Source organism: Triticum aestivum, chromosome 7B (genome assembly GCF_018294505.1).
Source record: "Triticum aestivum cultivar Chinese Spring chromosome 7B, IWGSC CS RefSeq v2.1, whole genome shotgun sequence".
Lineage (NCBI taxonomy): Eukaryota > Viridiplantae > Streptophyta > Magnoliopsida > Poales > Poaceae > Triticum > Triticum aestivum.
The window spans coordinates 56,895,106-56,908,637 of NC_057813.1; the positions used below are offsets into that span (position 1 = coordinate 56,895,106).

The window sequence follows — 13,532 nt, forward strand, 5'->3', positions numbered from 1 at the left end:
TAAGTAATTTTCGAGAATTATTTACCATCATAACTCGCTTTTCCTTGAGTCCAAACCTTTTTGTTCCATACAACCCTTCTCCCAAAACGAAACAACTTCATCGCATTCAAAACTTTTTGTTCCACACAACTATTCTTCCGAAACGAAACTACTACTCCCTCCGTCCCATGATATAAGACGTTTTTATAAGCAGGAGCGGACCCAGACTGAAAATTACCTGATGTCCATATACAAGAACACGTGCCTACATGTTAAACAATTCAACGACCCACACACTAAATTAATGTACCACATTAAGCAAGTGCAAATTGAACCCGGTGCATTGGCACCGAGTAGCTCTACCTAGCTACGCCCCTGTTTACAAGCTCGCAAATGCGTCTTATATTATGGGACAAAGGGCTACTAGACTCCACCTCCAAACCCCCCGCAAAAAAAAAGAAGACTCCACATCCAAAAAGAGCCACCGACGACTGAATGAAAAGCTAAAGCGATTCGCCCAACATTCAAATTCCAAATCCGCCTTTCGTTTCCTTTCCATGATGAAAGCACGAGGAAAGGAGCGGGTGGGCCCCGCCCCGCTCGGAAATCTTCTCTTCCCCGCAAAGCTCACGAGTGACGACGAGTCGAACGAATGAGCCAGCACGAGCACGCGCCCACGCCCGCCACGACCTGTTAAACAATTCTTTTAATTTTTCTTCTTTGCTTCTCCTCTCCTCCGAGGAAAGGAAAGGAAAGGAAAACAAATCGGCGGAAGGAAAAGACCCAGGCGCAGACCCAGTTGCCTCGCCTCGTCTCGTCTCCCCCCAACCCCCAAATCCATTCCCATATAGCCGCCGCCGAGCCCCCCGAGCCGAGCTACTCCTCCCCACGTCGTCTCCTCCACCCCACCCCACCCCACTCCGCCCCCTCACCCCTCGCCGCCCGCCCGCCGGCTGATTGGGCGGCCCTGCTGCCCGTAGCATTTTTGAATTCCGCGCCCCGGGCGGCCCATCTGCCCTCCAGGCGCCGCCGCAGATGTCGCTGTATTTCCGGCGGCTCTTCAACCGGCGGCCGCCGGCCGGGCTCGTCGAGATCTCCAGCAACATTCTGGGTGCGTGCCTCCTCGCCCAATCCCCCATTTCATTGCGATTCCTGTTTATTACGCTATCTTTGCTGGGCCCTGGGCGAAATCTGTCCCCTTGCTCGCTCTCTGCTTGGAACTGTTCGTGCGACGAACGCGTCGCACCTGGAAAATCCTGCTCATGTTGCGTGTGTGGCGGTTCTTCAGCTCGAACTCCGAAGGTTTTAGTCTGCGACTTTGGGATTAGTAGTACGACCTGTTCTCTTCTTGTTATTCTTTCGTTATTTTTATGTTCCTTCTGCAGTTGTTAGCCTGTGAGAAAATTCGTATGGACAATACGTGGGGTATTGTTTATAGTACAATTTGATCAGGCGACAGGACTGTGTCAAAGACCTTGTGCTATCGTGGTGACATTGCTTTCTTGTCTTGACCCGGCAGAGGCTGCGCAGGGAGCCCATTGATTAGCTGTCGCTCAACTTTGCGTTTTTGACCATAACAGTAACACTTTAGAATACGAAGGATTAGTTGGTTATCCCTTATCAGGCCCTCATTATTTTCTCCAGCATTGCGTGTTCATTCAGCGCGATTCAGCCACATCAGGTGACATTTCAACAAGTTTTAGCACGAGGTGGCTCGAGGGCTTTAGGTTCTTCGGGCACGAACATGAATTCCTATGCTTGAGAGCATGGGATGTTCCTCCTGATTTATGAATTATTCATCGATGGCTCAAATCAGGTCATGTTTCAAAGCTCCATATGCTTTAAAGCTCGAAGTTCTGATATAAAAAATATATATTTTGTAGGCATTTGTTTTTTCCTTTTTACTGTACATCTTTGGAATTATTTGTGTTTCTCATTACTTCATTAGGTTATTTTTTACAGAAAAACTAGCAGTTGGTCGAGTATGTTGGCTTACAACTCAACAAGGCTTCTTGCTTTCTGATTAATCTGACTGTCTGAAACTAGTATACCATTTTGTTTCTATCAGATATCCACTTGCGTAGCATATGCATACCAGGTTACCAACTACCATTTTTTCTCTCAGTGTGCATGGGTGTTTTATTGTTTAAGTTAAATGTTTCAAAGTGGATACATGCTTTCTTCACATTACTTTTATATATGGAAACTCTCACCTGCTACCACTGGACAGGCTTTGTATGTTTGCGGTGATCTCACTTATTAATAGCAGAACTGAGATTGCTCTCATTGTCACCTTTTAGATGCTAACTTTTGACTACTTCTTTATTTTCCAGTATTTGACCACTGCTTCTCCACGGATATGCTTGAAGAAGACGAATTGAAGCCATACATTGGAGGCATCTTAAAACAGCTACTTGCGCGCTACTCCATTGATTCATTAATGGTATTCAACTTTGAGGGAGGAAAGAAGAACAACCAAACTGCCCGCATTTTCTCAGGCTATAATATGAGTGCGATGGGTTATCCACGTAACTATGAGGGGTGTCCTTTGCTCACCTTGGAGATGATTCACCATTTTCTTAGGTCTAGTGAAAGCTGGCTCTCATTAAGCCAGGACAACTACCTGCTTATACATTCAGAACACGGTGGGTGTCCGGTCCTTGCTTTCGCATTGGCAGCCCTACTGGTTTACCTCCGAAGGTGCAAAGATGAGAGGAAGGCGTTGGAGATGATCCACAAATATGCACCACCTGGGCTGGTTGAGCTCTACTCACCACTGGACCCAGCACCTTCTCATTTGAGATACTTGAAGTATGTGTCAAGACGGCACAAATCACCAGAATTGTGGCCTCCTGCTGACAGGACGTTGAACTTGAACTGTGCAATCATCAGGACGGTACCGAATTTTGATGGTGAAGGGGGATGTAGGCCAATATTTCGAATTTATGGCCCAGACCCCCTGGCTCCTCATGACAGCAGTGCCAAAGTTCTCTTTTCAACTCCGAAGACAGATGATTTTGTCCAGCTTTACACGCAGGTATAATTTTGTTTTGTTATCATGAATTACTCAGTGATCTGTCACAGTAGGGCTGTGGTTTTTGTCTATAATGTAGGGTTATAAGTTGAACATCGTTAGTTCATTAGTGACCCGTTCTCAAAAGGGGAAATCATAAATATTAGACCCTTGAACTCTTTTAAGTCATCTATAGTTTCTGCGCTGACCTCATAAACTTCAAAACAGTCGAATCACACCCCTGACCAAAAAGGCTAAAACAATTCTTGTTGCACCAACTGTTGGTTAAGTGTAATTTATACCTTTTCTAGTTCTTACCCAGCCATGATGCTGGCGATTATGCCACATCAGCATAAGTCAGCTTATTTGAATACCACCATATTATCGAATTTATCTGGTTTGGACATTCGAATGGTTGAAGTTGATAGGTTGAAGAATGAAGAGAGTATTGGATGTAGAGCTTTCCCTTCTTGAAATACTTAAGATTTCCTTGGTCATCTGGAGAGATTATTGGTTTACACATATAGCTCAATTTGTTTTCTATAATGGTTCTGAATACGTTCAAACTTGAAAGAGCATATTATTGCATCAGTTCATATAAATAGTTTATTTTTTACTTGGAAGTTGAGGTACCCTTAAGCTTAAATTGCTGAACTGAAAACATTATACTGTTTTTGTTTATAATTACAGGAAGACAGTGAGATAATCAAGATTAATATCCGATGTCCTGTTCGAGGAGACGTTGTCATGGAGTGCATCAGCCTGGATGAGGACTTTAAACATGAAGTGATGGTATTCAGAGTTATGTTTAGCACGGCTTTTGTTCAAGACAATCTTCTGTTACTTGATAGGGACGAGATTGACATTCTGTGGGACACGAAACACCGGTTTCCCGTAGACTTCAGAGTTGAGGTAACCAGATAATCCTTACATTTTATAGCTTTATTCAGCTGTGCACTTTACCTCTATACATAGTAATGGGATATTTCTGCCTGATAATGATAGGTTATATTTTCGGAGATCGATGCGACCACATCGATTAACACTTCTGAGCCATCAAGCGAAAGTGAAAGCAATCACATCACGGATGCTGCATCAGAACAGAAGGGTTTGAACATCAGAACAGAAATGAGCAATGGCACACCTGAACATAACATTCCAGATAGCAGATCTGTCCAGACTTCTCAGACGGAACCAGAAAATATCCATTCTTCTGCACCAGAAGCTGAATCCGTAGGTCCAACCACTCAAGATCGTGAACTCTCCATGGATGCACCAAAGTCTGAGGGTGACAACGATGCTATTGCTGATACATCATCCTCGCAAGACGCTGAATCTGTAGGCCCAACCTCTCAAGAAGATGAACTCGCCGAGAACGCTTCTGCAGGGGAGGAATCAGAAGGGAGTACAACCAATAGCACAGCCAATTCTGATACGCAGTTGGCAGACCCCCCAGGTTCAGAAGCTGACGCAGCCACTGCTGAACGTTCTGACACTAACTCAGAGTCAGGTTCACCTTCAAGCAGAGCTTCGTCTAGCTCGCCAAAGTTTGACGAAGATACCGAGGACGCTGGAACAGCTGGGGCCGAAGCACAGTCGTCTAGCTCGCCAAAGTTTGATGAAGATACCGAGGACGCTGGAACAGCTGGGGCCGAAGCACAGTCGTCTAGCTCGCCAAAGTTTGACGAAGATACCGAGGACGCTGGAACAGCTGGGGCCGAAGCAGAGTCGTCTAGCTCGCCAAAGTTTGGCGAAGATACCGAGGACGCTGGAACAGCTGGGGCCGAAGCACAGTCAATAGAACTGGAAGGATCTTGAGACTATGACGGGCTGCTACTGTAAACTGGGGCAGCACTGGTCCATGGTGCCGCCCTAAATGTAGTTTAAACACATACACTTCCACAGTAGAGTGGAGAATTGCTGGTCGTCCAGACCAAAAAGCATTGTACAGTTTACGTTGGTTAAACATGTGAGAAATTTTCAGACCATCTTCAGATTTTGGAGTCGAGGCATATGGTAGCTGGAGGTAGAGCTTCAATTCTTTTATCATTTTCATGGCTACTTGGGTGCAACCTGCAAGACAATGTGGTTGTGCCGGAGTTGGTTGACGGTGAGCTAGTGGCGCCAACTGCTTTCTTTCGAATTTTCTTGTCTGACGACATTGTGTTCTTGTTTCTTTTCTTACTATTCGTTAGTTATGGAAAGCTGCAGTTATTAGGGTGATTGGTTTGATGCCAAAATTTGGCAAAATCAAAAGGTGCCAAAAATTGGCAACTTTTATGAGCTTAACAAAAAGAAAGTATAACCGACCAATCACTAGCAAATATTTGACATTTGCCAAATTTTGGCATCGCCAATTGAGAATATCCTGACGTCGTCCAAGAAATGGTTAAGCGCAGTGGGAAAGATGCATATGGTGGTAAATAATTTCGCCAGTAGCTCAAACTGTGGGCCGAAGATGGATCCATAGCTCACAGCGTGAGACATGAACAGTATATATTCAAGTAAAGGATTTGGACTTTCAGCTCGAGCTATCTTTTTTTCTGTCAACTGGCAAATTCAAACATTTTCAGAACAACAAGGAGCATTCTTTTCCTCTGGAAACTTTTTTGATCTTCCAACCACACCACTCAAAAAACTGGAATGAGTCCCTTTTTACCATTTATTTATCCTCATAAGAAAGGAAAAGAAGTCAGATAATTAACTGCAAAAGGGCAAAAGATCAAACTTCTTCAAATTTTAAATGGGGAAAATGATCAGATGGGAGGGCAAATAATCAAACTACAAATAACCTGTGTTAAAATCAAATTCCCCGTCGGGACGGGGTTTAGGGCTTTAATGAAATGCTAGAATGACACCATTGGATGTGGGGGATGCCTAGAGCTCCATCGACAAAGAGATGGATAGAGTTCCCCAAAATATTTTACCAGACACATTCTGCAAATGCCTTGCATCTGAATGATATAAGCCATTGGCCTCCGGCAACCGAAGCAAGTCCGCAGTGCACAATTCACTTACATTGAACAACATAGTTTAAAGCACACACAAGTCAAGAACCACATGACCATTTCCTGGCTATCATTAATCAAAAAACAGAAAATTTTATAACTGTCCGCGCCTAATGCGCAGTATTATATAGCAGCAATTCTAACACATCACTCCAGCTGCAGTAAGAGTGGACTTTTCTTTATTAGGCAGAACCGACCAGGCTAAGCCCGTCGTCATCCTTGCGGATTACTCATTGACTGTACCATCATCCGATTATTATGTCTACGGATGAGGATAATCCTACTTGAGGATTACTCATTGACTGTACCATCATCCGATTATTATGTCTGTGGATGAGGATAATCCGTATCTGAGTTGCTCCCTGATGCGGTGCTTGCTAGCTTCATCCACCGGAAATCTTGGAGATATGGCAGTGCACTTCTTGCATGGGGATATAGCAGGCAGCTCAATTCTCTTTAAGCACACGGCTCGTTCCATGACGAGCCGTATATAATTCATCACCTTGTATTCCTCCTCGAACCCTTTCATCACGAACAACTTCAATTTCAAGTGCTTGAAATTGGATGCTTGCCGCACCAAGTTGGTCTTCTCGGCATCGTCCTCGGACTTATTGAATTCACATGAATGACGAGATAACTTAATGAACCGAAAAAAATAAACTACATTAGAAATTGGCATCCTCAACATCAGCATTTCAAAATGCAGCGCAATGGCCGCAGCATGAGTTAAGACATAAAAGAAAATGTGTGCTTAAAAAAGTCTAGAACCTTTCTGGAATTAGAGTTCTTGGAGGTATCTGAAGAAATGGAATTTCCTATATAGCGTTTGGAATAAAGCAATGACTTTCTAGGATTCCTATAACATACTCCCTCGGTCCCAAAATAAGTGTCTCAACCTTAAGTAAATAAACTAAGAAAAAAATCCATAGGAATTTTGGGGGAATCTAACATGAGGTTAGACATAATAGTCCATCTATAAAGAAATACAAGAGCATTTAGATCACTACTTTAGTGGTCTAAACGCTCTTATATTTCTTTACGGAGGGAGTAGAAAATATCAATTACCTTTACGCACATTTCTTATGAAGCACACAAACAACCTTGAAGAACAACTTATCTGCCATGTATTCTAGGATTACACCATCATCCCTATACAATTCACGGGTTCTCCCTGTTGATACATCCTAGAGAGTCCTGTATGTACTACATTTGATAGAATATACTCCCTCCGTTCCTAAATATTTGTCTTTCTAGAGATTTCAACAAGTGACTACATACGGAGCAAAATAGGTCTATATACATCCGTATGTGGTAGTCCATTTGAAACCTCTAAAAAGACAAATATTTAGGAACGGAGGGAGTAGTACTTAAGTGGTTTAATATTACACATGCATGCTGGTACCCTATATGTTAATGCTGCATACATGGAAAATGTAAACATGTCATTATATGGCCAAAGTGTGGATTGAAAGAACCGAATGACAGGCTTACATGAAAATTCTCCAGTGAAGGTGCGCCTTCAAGTATAAACATAGTCCAATCCAAATCACATTCAGTAAATATACCGCAAAGGTGCACATCTCTCAGTTTGCTGAATATAGGGGTGAGCTGTTGTGGACCTTCAGGTTCAACCCATATCTGCAGTTAAAAGAACAGAAATATGGAGAATATTATAACATGAAGCAAGAAACACATCTTTAAATAAATTGATAATAATTAGAAGTAGAGAGAATTGTAGTAGAAACTTACCATTTGAGTGTAAAAGTTCAAAAGCAGATTTGACAGGTTTATGTCACTAGATAAACATTGGCTCAGCACGAATGGCTTCTGCCAAGACTGGGCAGGACAAGCAAAGCAGACATGATGAAGCTGGGGAACATAGCCAAAAGACACTGGGGGGTTTTCACAAAACCAAACATCATATACCAGTTCCCTCAGTTTAGGAAGACAGATTAGCTCAACGTGTATGCATCCAAAGCATTTAAGTTCAAGTGAGCTGAGCTCCGAGCTTGGGGCATCTAATTCAAGGACAGATTCCTGGGGCATTTCACAGGATCTCAAGGAAAGCATCTTAAGTTTACTGCAAGTGTTAAGAAGATTGGTGACATCTGAGTCTTGAAACGCAAGGTTCTGAAGGATTAGTCTAGTGAGCAATTTGAAGGGACCAGGGTATGCACCAAAGAATGACATAAACCGCTGTCCATACAAGGCTAATTGGGCATCACTTGGAGAAGCAACATCTGGGCACATTGCGAACTCGAGGTATTCAGGTTCGCGGCTCTTCACGACATCCTGAACCGTATGGCCAATTGTGGACAAGTAAGGGTCCATGATGTAGCACCCGAGCTTCAATGTTTTGATGGTTTGAGTGCACTTGCAAGTCGGAGGAGACAGCAGCCTCCTCGTCGCGTCCGTGTATGCCTTCATTATCTCATCTGTCGTGTAACCGGCCTTACAGACGTCCGAGGTACTGATGAGCAGATGAGATAGTTGATGAGGAAGGTGCCTCCACCGTGTTGCGACGGTGCCGGCCCGAATCGCCGTGCGGAGATCAAGGCGTTCTAGGATGTGGAGAAGAATTTCACTGGGTAGCGCACTAATTCTGTCTTCATCTTTGCTGGCAACAATAGAGTCTCCTCCTTCAGTTGGATCAATTCTATCTTCAGTTTTGCTCTGCACAAACAGTGAACTGAAGAAAATAAGTTCTTTTTCGAGGTAATGAGAAAGGGGGAAAGAAGCAATGAACTCACAATGTTGCCCGATGACTCCATGATTGAACACCTGATGAGAGAGACAAAAGGATGCCAAACAATCTCACGAATCTAACACAGGAGGCCATGTAGGTAGTAATTGAGATAGAAAAGCCCAGAAGAGGCAGATGCGGAGTAGCAGAACCACCCCGACCTCCATTAGAAAACCAGCAGAAATCCTCCTCCGCCACGCGTTGCTATTATGTGTTGTAGTATGACACGCACCGCGGGAGAAATCTGACAAAGTCCGGGGGCCGGCCTTCTCTACTTAGCGAACCCCGATTTCCATAACAAGGATCCGCCGCCGCCACGGCCACCGATTGCCAAGGTGAAACTTGCCAACGGGAGTATGAAGTGTTAGATGTATATAGCCTTTATCCCCGTTGTATAAGGAGTCTCTTGCACTTTACCCTACACATGTATATGTATTGATTTTTGGTCCTCATGTGAATGCAATTGCTATTTATCCAACATGATATTAGATGTTAGGTTCCCCTCTCTCCCGCACGCTGCAACTCCGTGCTAACTCCTCCCCCGATCCATCCACTGTCAGGTCCGACTCTCCTCGCCGCGGATCCGGCCACCCCGACTCTCCTCGCCGCGGATCCGGCCATCCCGGCTCTCCTCGCGGCTCTTCTCGCCACGGATCCGGCCACCCGCCTCGCGCCCGTGCCTGCAGCCGCCCGTAGGCGCCGTCCCGCGCCGCCGACACCCGCAGGCTGCTCCGCCCACGGCTGCTGCTGCTGGCTCCGTGCAGCGCCCGACCGTCGTCGGCTCCCTGCTGCGCCCGTCTGCCACCGGCTCCCTGCAGCGCCCGACCGCCGCCGGTGCTCCTCCTAGCCTGGGCCCCGCCGCCTCCTGGCATGTGCCCCGCCGCGCCCGACGGTGGTGCCTTTGGGGCTGCCTCTGCCGCGCCCTACGGCCGGTGAGGTCGGGCGAGCCCGCACGTCCTCGGGCTCCCCGTTGACTCCGGGAGGCACTGAAGTCTCCTCCCCGCGCGCTCTCCTGCCCACTCGTGAGCTGTTCGGGTCTCCCGCATACTATTCGGGCCTCTTGCTTCCGGACACAGTTCGGGCCGAACAACGTTGACTAAAAAAACAGAGAGAGAGAGAAGCAGCGCAGAGTGGCTACCTCATGTCCTCTTCAGGCTATGTCGCTGTTCTCGGTGCTCGGTGATCTTCGATGGCACAAACTATGCAGAGTTTGCAGGTTTCATGCGTATTCACATGCGCGGTCTTCTGCTGTGGGGCGTTCTCTCTGGCGAGGTACCCTGTCCGCCCTGCCCTGTTGCTCCGGTTGCTCCTGTTCCCCCAGTGCCCCCGGTGCTTGCTGTTGAGGCTTCTCAGGCTGACAGGGATGCAGCCAAGGCTCTTGATGACACTGCAGTTGATGCCTATGATCAGCAGGTATCCGCATATTCCGATGCTCTTTCTGTCTACCGGGATGATCTGTCTGCTTACACTCAGTGGTGTAATGATGATGCTCGTGCTGCTGATGTTCTCACTGCGAGTGTTCTCCCTCAGTTTGCCTCGGAGTTCATGGGCCTCGGCATTGTTGCAGCGATGTGGTCCTACCTTTGTCAGCGCTATCAACCCTCTGGTGATGCTCTACACCTCTCTGTAGTGCGTCAGGAGCATGTTCTTCAGCAGGGTGACTCGTCTGTTGATGAATTCTACTCACAGTGCTCTGCCATCTGCGTCAGCTTGACTCACTGTGGACATTTGTTTGTGGCACTTGCCGTTGTTGCCAGACTACGAGGTCTGACTTGGGGTTTCAGAGGGTCCATGAGTTCTTATCTCGTCTCCGCTATGAGTTTGAGCCTCGTCATGCTCACTTGCTTGTTCGTGGTCGCGTTCCTATCCCAGAGATACTTGCTAAGCTTCGTGCCGAGGAGACCCGCCTTCGCTCTACTGGGTTGCTTCTGGTTCCGTTAGTATTGGCTGCCCGGGTTCCTGTGTCGTCTGCTCGCCTCACTGCTCCACCGCTCCTGCCTACTCCTCCAAGGGGGGTGAGCAGTTCTCCTTATGCTAAGAAGGGCACGTCGCGCCGTGACACCGTCTGTGGTTACTGCTCCCGGCCAGGTCACCCAGAGTCTGATTGTCGCCAGAAGAAGCGAGACCAGAGGCGCTCCTCCTCCAGCGGGCCTCCTTTGTCTTCCACGACTCCATCACTCACTGACCAGGACATTGTTCGCCTCAAGCGTCTTCTTGCTTCCTCGGGCTCCTCGTCGACTGGCTCTGCTGCTGCTGTGACTGCACCCTCTTCCTCACCATCACAGGCATCTACACAGTCAGGTACATCTTCGTGGGTTTTGGATTCTGGAGCCTCTTTTCATATGTCTTCTGATTCTTCCGTGTTGTCTTCTCCCCGACCTCTTGATTCGCCTATTAATGTTCTTACTGCCGATGGCACATCTCTTCTTGTTGCTAGTCGTGGTTTTCTTTCCACTCCTTCTTTTTCTGTTCCGAGTGTTTCACATGTTCCTCGCCTTACCATGAATCTTTTTTCCGCCGCCCAACTTACTGATTCTGGTTGTCGTGTCATTTTTGATACCGACTCTTGCTCCATTCAGGATCGTCGCACCAAGGCTTTGGTTGGTGCTAGCCCCTGGCGCCGTGAGTCAGAGGGCCTTTGGGAGGTTGACTGGCTTTGTGTTCCTTCTGCTGCCACCACTTCTGCCAGCTCTCATGCTTTTGCTGCCTCTTCGTCTGCGTCCTTCCAGCAGTGGCATCATCGACTTGGTCACATCTATGGCTCTCGCTTGTCTTCCTTAGTTCGTCAGGGCCTCTTAGGGTCTGTATCTGGAGATGTCTCCTTACATTGTAATTGTTGCAGACTTGGCAAACAGACTCAGTTACCTTATCCTACTAGTGAGTCTGTATCTCAGCGTCCTTTTGACTTAGTTCATTCTGTTGTCTGGGGTCCTGCTCCCTTTGATTTGAAAGGTGGTCATCGCTACTATGTTTTGTTTATTAATAATTTCTCTCGCTACACTTGGCTCTACTTCATGAAATCTCGTAGCGAGGTTCTCCCTATATACAAACGTTTTGCTGCCATGGTTCACACCTAGTTTGCCACGCCCATTCGTACTTTTCGTGCTGACTCCGCTGGAGAGTATATCTCTCAGCTATTGCATGGTTTTCTCGCAGAACAGGGTACTCTTGCCCAGTTCTCCTTTCCTGGTGCTCATGCTCAGAATGGCGTTGCCGAGCGAAAGCATCCTCATTTGCTTGAGACGGCTCGTGCGCTGATGATTGCTGCTTCCCTTCCACCCCATTTTTGGGCTGAGGCTGTTTCCGCATCCACCTATCTCATCAACATTCAGCCATCAACTGCTCTGCAGGGTGGCATTCCTATGGAGTGTCTCACTGGTCGCTCTCCTGACTACTTAGCTCTTCGTATGTTTGGACGCGTCTTCTATGTTCTTCTTGCCCCCCAAGAACGCACCAAACTGACTGCTCAGTCGGTTGAGTGTGTTTTCCTTGGCTACAGTGATGAGCACAAGGGCTATCGATGTTGGGATCCTGTGGGTTGTCGCTTGCGCATCTTGCGTGATGTGACTTTTGACGAGTCTCGTTCTTACTACCCACGTTCTTCTTCCTCGAGTTTCTCTGTGGACGACCTTTCTTTCCTTCTCCTCCCCGATACACCCTGCTATGTGCCTCATGTGTCACCTCTTCCTCCGGCACCTCTCATTCCTTCTCATTCACCACCAACCCCGTCTTCTCCATCCTCCTCCTCCACCTCTCCCTCATCCTCTCCAGTCCGTCACCCTCTCTCATCGTTTCCTCTCCACTATACTCGTCGATCTCGTACTGAGGATGTCTCCTCTGACGAGCCTTCCACCTCTGGTGCACATCTTCTCACGCCTCCCCCGGTTCACAACCTCCATGCTCGGCCTCGCCCCCTGCCTGATCGCTACTCCCCTGATCGGTACGGTCTCTCTGTTATGACTGAGCCCACTTCCTATCGCACTGCCATGACTCAGCCTGAATGGTAGCTTGCGATGGCCGAAGAGCTTGCTGCCCTTGAGCACTCTGGCACATGGGATCTGGTTCCTCCTTCCTTCCGGTGTCCGTCCCATCACCTGCAAGTGGGTCTACAAGCTTAAGACTCGCCCCGATGGTTCTCTTGAGCGCTACAAAGCTCGTCTTGTGGCCCGTTGTTTTCAGCAGGAGTAGGGGCGCGATTATGATGAGACATTCACTCCTGTGGCCCCCATGACCACTGTCCACACTCTTCTTGCTGTGGCCTCTGTTCGTCAGTGGTCTATCTCTCAACTTGATGTTCAGAACACTTTTCTCAATGGCGAGTTGCGTGAGGAGGTTTATATGCAGCCACCACTGGGGTACTATGCTCCTGATGGTATGGTCTGTAGACTTCGCCGCTCCCTATATGGTCTCAAACAAGCCCCTCGCGCCTGGTTTGAGCGCTTCGCCTCTGTGGTGACCGCCACTGGTTTCTTGCCCAGTGATCATGATCCCGCGTTGTTTGTTCACACGTCTCCTCGTGGTCGGACTCTTCTCCTTCTCTATGTTGATGACATTATCATCACTGGTGATGACTCTCATTACAATGCCTTTGTTAAGGCTCGCCTTCGCGACCAGTTTTTCATGACTAATCTTGGTCCACTTCGGTATTTTCTTGGGATTGAGATCTCCTTGACCTCTGATGGCTTCTACATCTCCTAAGAAAAATATATTCAAGACCTTCTTGCTCGCGCTGCTCTCGGTGATGAGCACACAGTTGTGACTCCCATGGAGCTCAACATTCAGCTTCATG

The 13,532-nt window shown here is 47.3% G+C and overlaps 2 protein-coding genes across 3 annotated transcripts; one reads left to right on the forward strand and one right to left on the reverse strand.

The window, feature by feature from the left end:
• The first annotated feature begins 736 nt into the window (after positions 1-736).
• LOC123160780 (formin-like protein 6) lies at positions 737-4,998 on the forward strand. Its single transcript, XM_044578616.1, has 4 exons — positions 737-1,090; positions 2,313-3,016; positions 3,683-3,904; positions 3,998-4,998. The coding sequence occupies exons 1-4, from the start codon at positions 1,015-1,017 to the stop codon at positions 4,808-4,810; spliced, it is 1,815 nt and encodes a 604-aa protein (XP_044434551.1). The 5' UTR covers positions 737-1,014; the 3' UTR covers positions 4,811-4,998.
• A 952-nt stretch (positions 4,999-5,950) lies between these two features.
• Positions 5,951-9,904, reverse strand: LOC123162707 (uncharacterized). 2 transcript variants are annotated; one of them, XM_044580481.1, is made up of 4 exons: positions 8,751-9,904; positions 7,750-8,689; positions 7,492-7,638; positions 5,951-6,637 (listed from the first exon to the last, which is right to left on the reverse strand). In XM_044580481.1, exons 1-4 carry the CDS (start codon positions 8,837-8,839, stop codon positions 6,311-6,313), a joined length of 1,503 nt encoding a protein of 500 aa, XP_044436416.1. In that variant the 5' UTR covers positions 8,840-9,904; the 3' UTR covers positions 5,951-6,310. The 2 variants fall into 2 exon arrangements, with proteins under 2 accessions (XP_044436416.1, XP_044436417.1); XM_044580482.1 differs by having other exon boundaries at positions 7,750-8,673; positions 8,751-9,855.
• Positions 9,905-13,532: the final 3,628 nt, after the last annotated feature.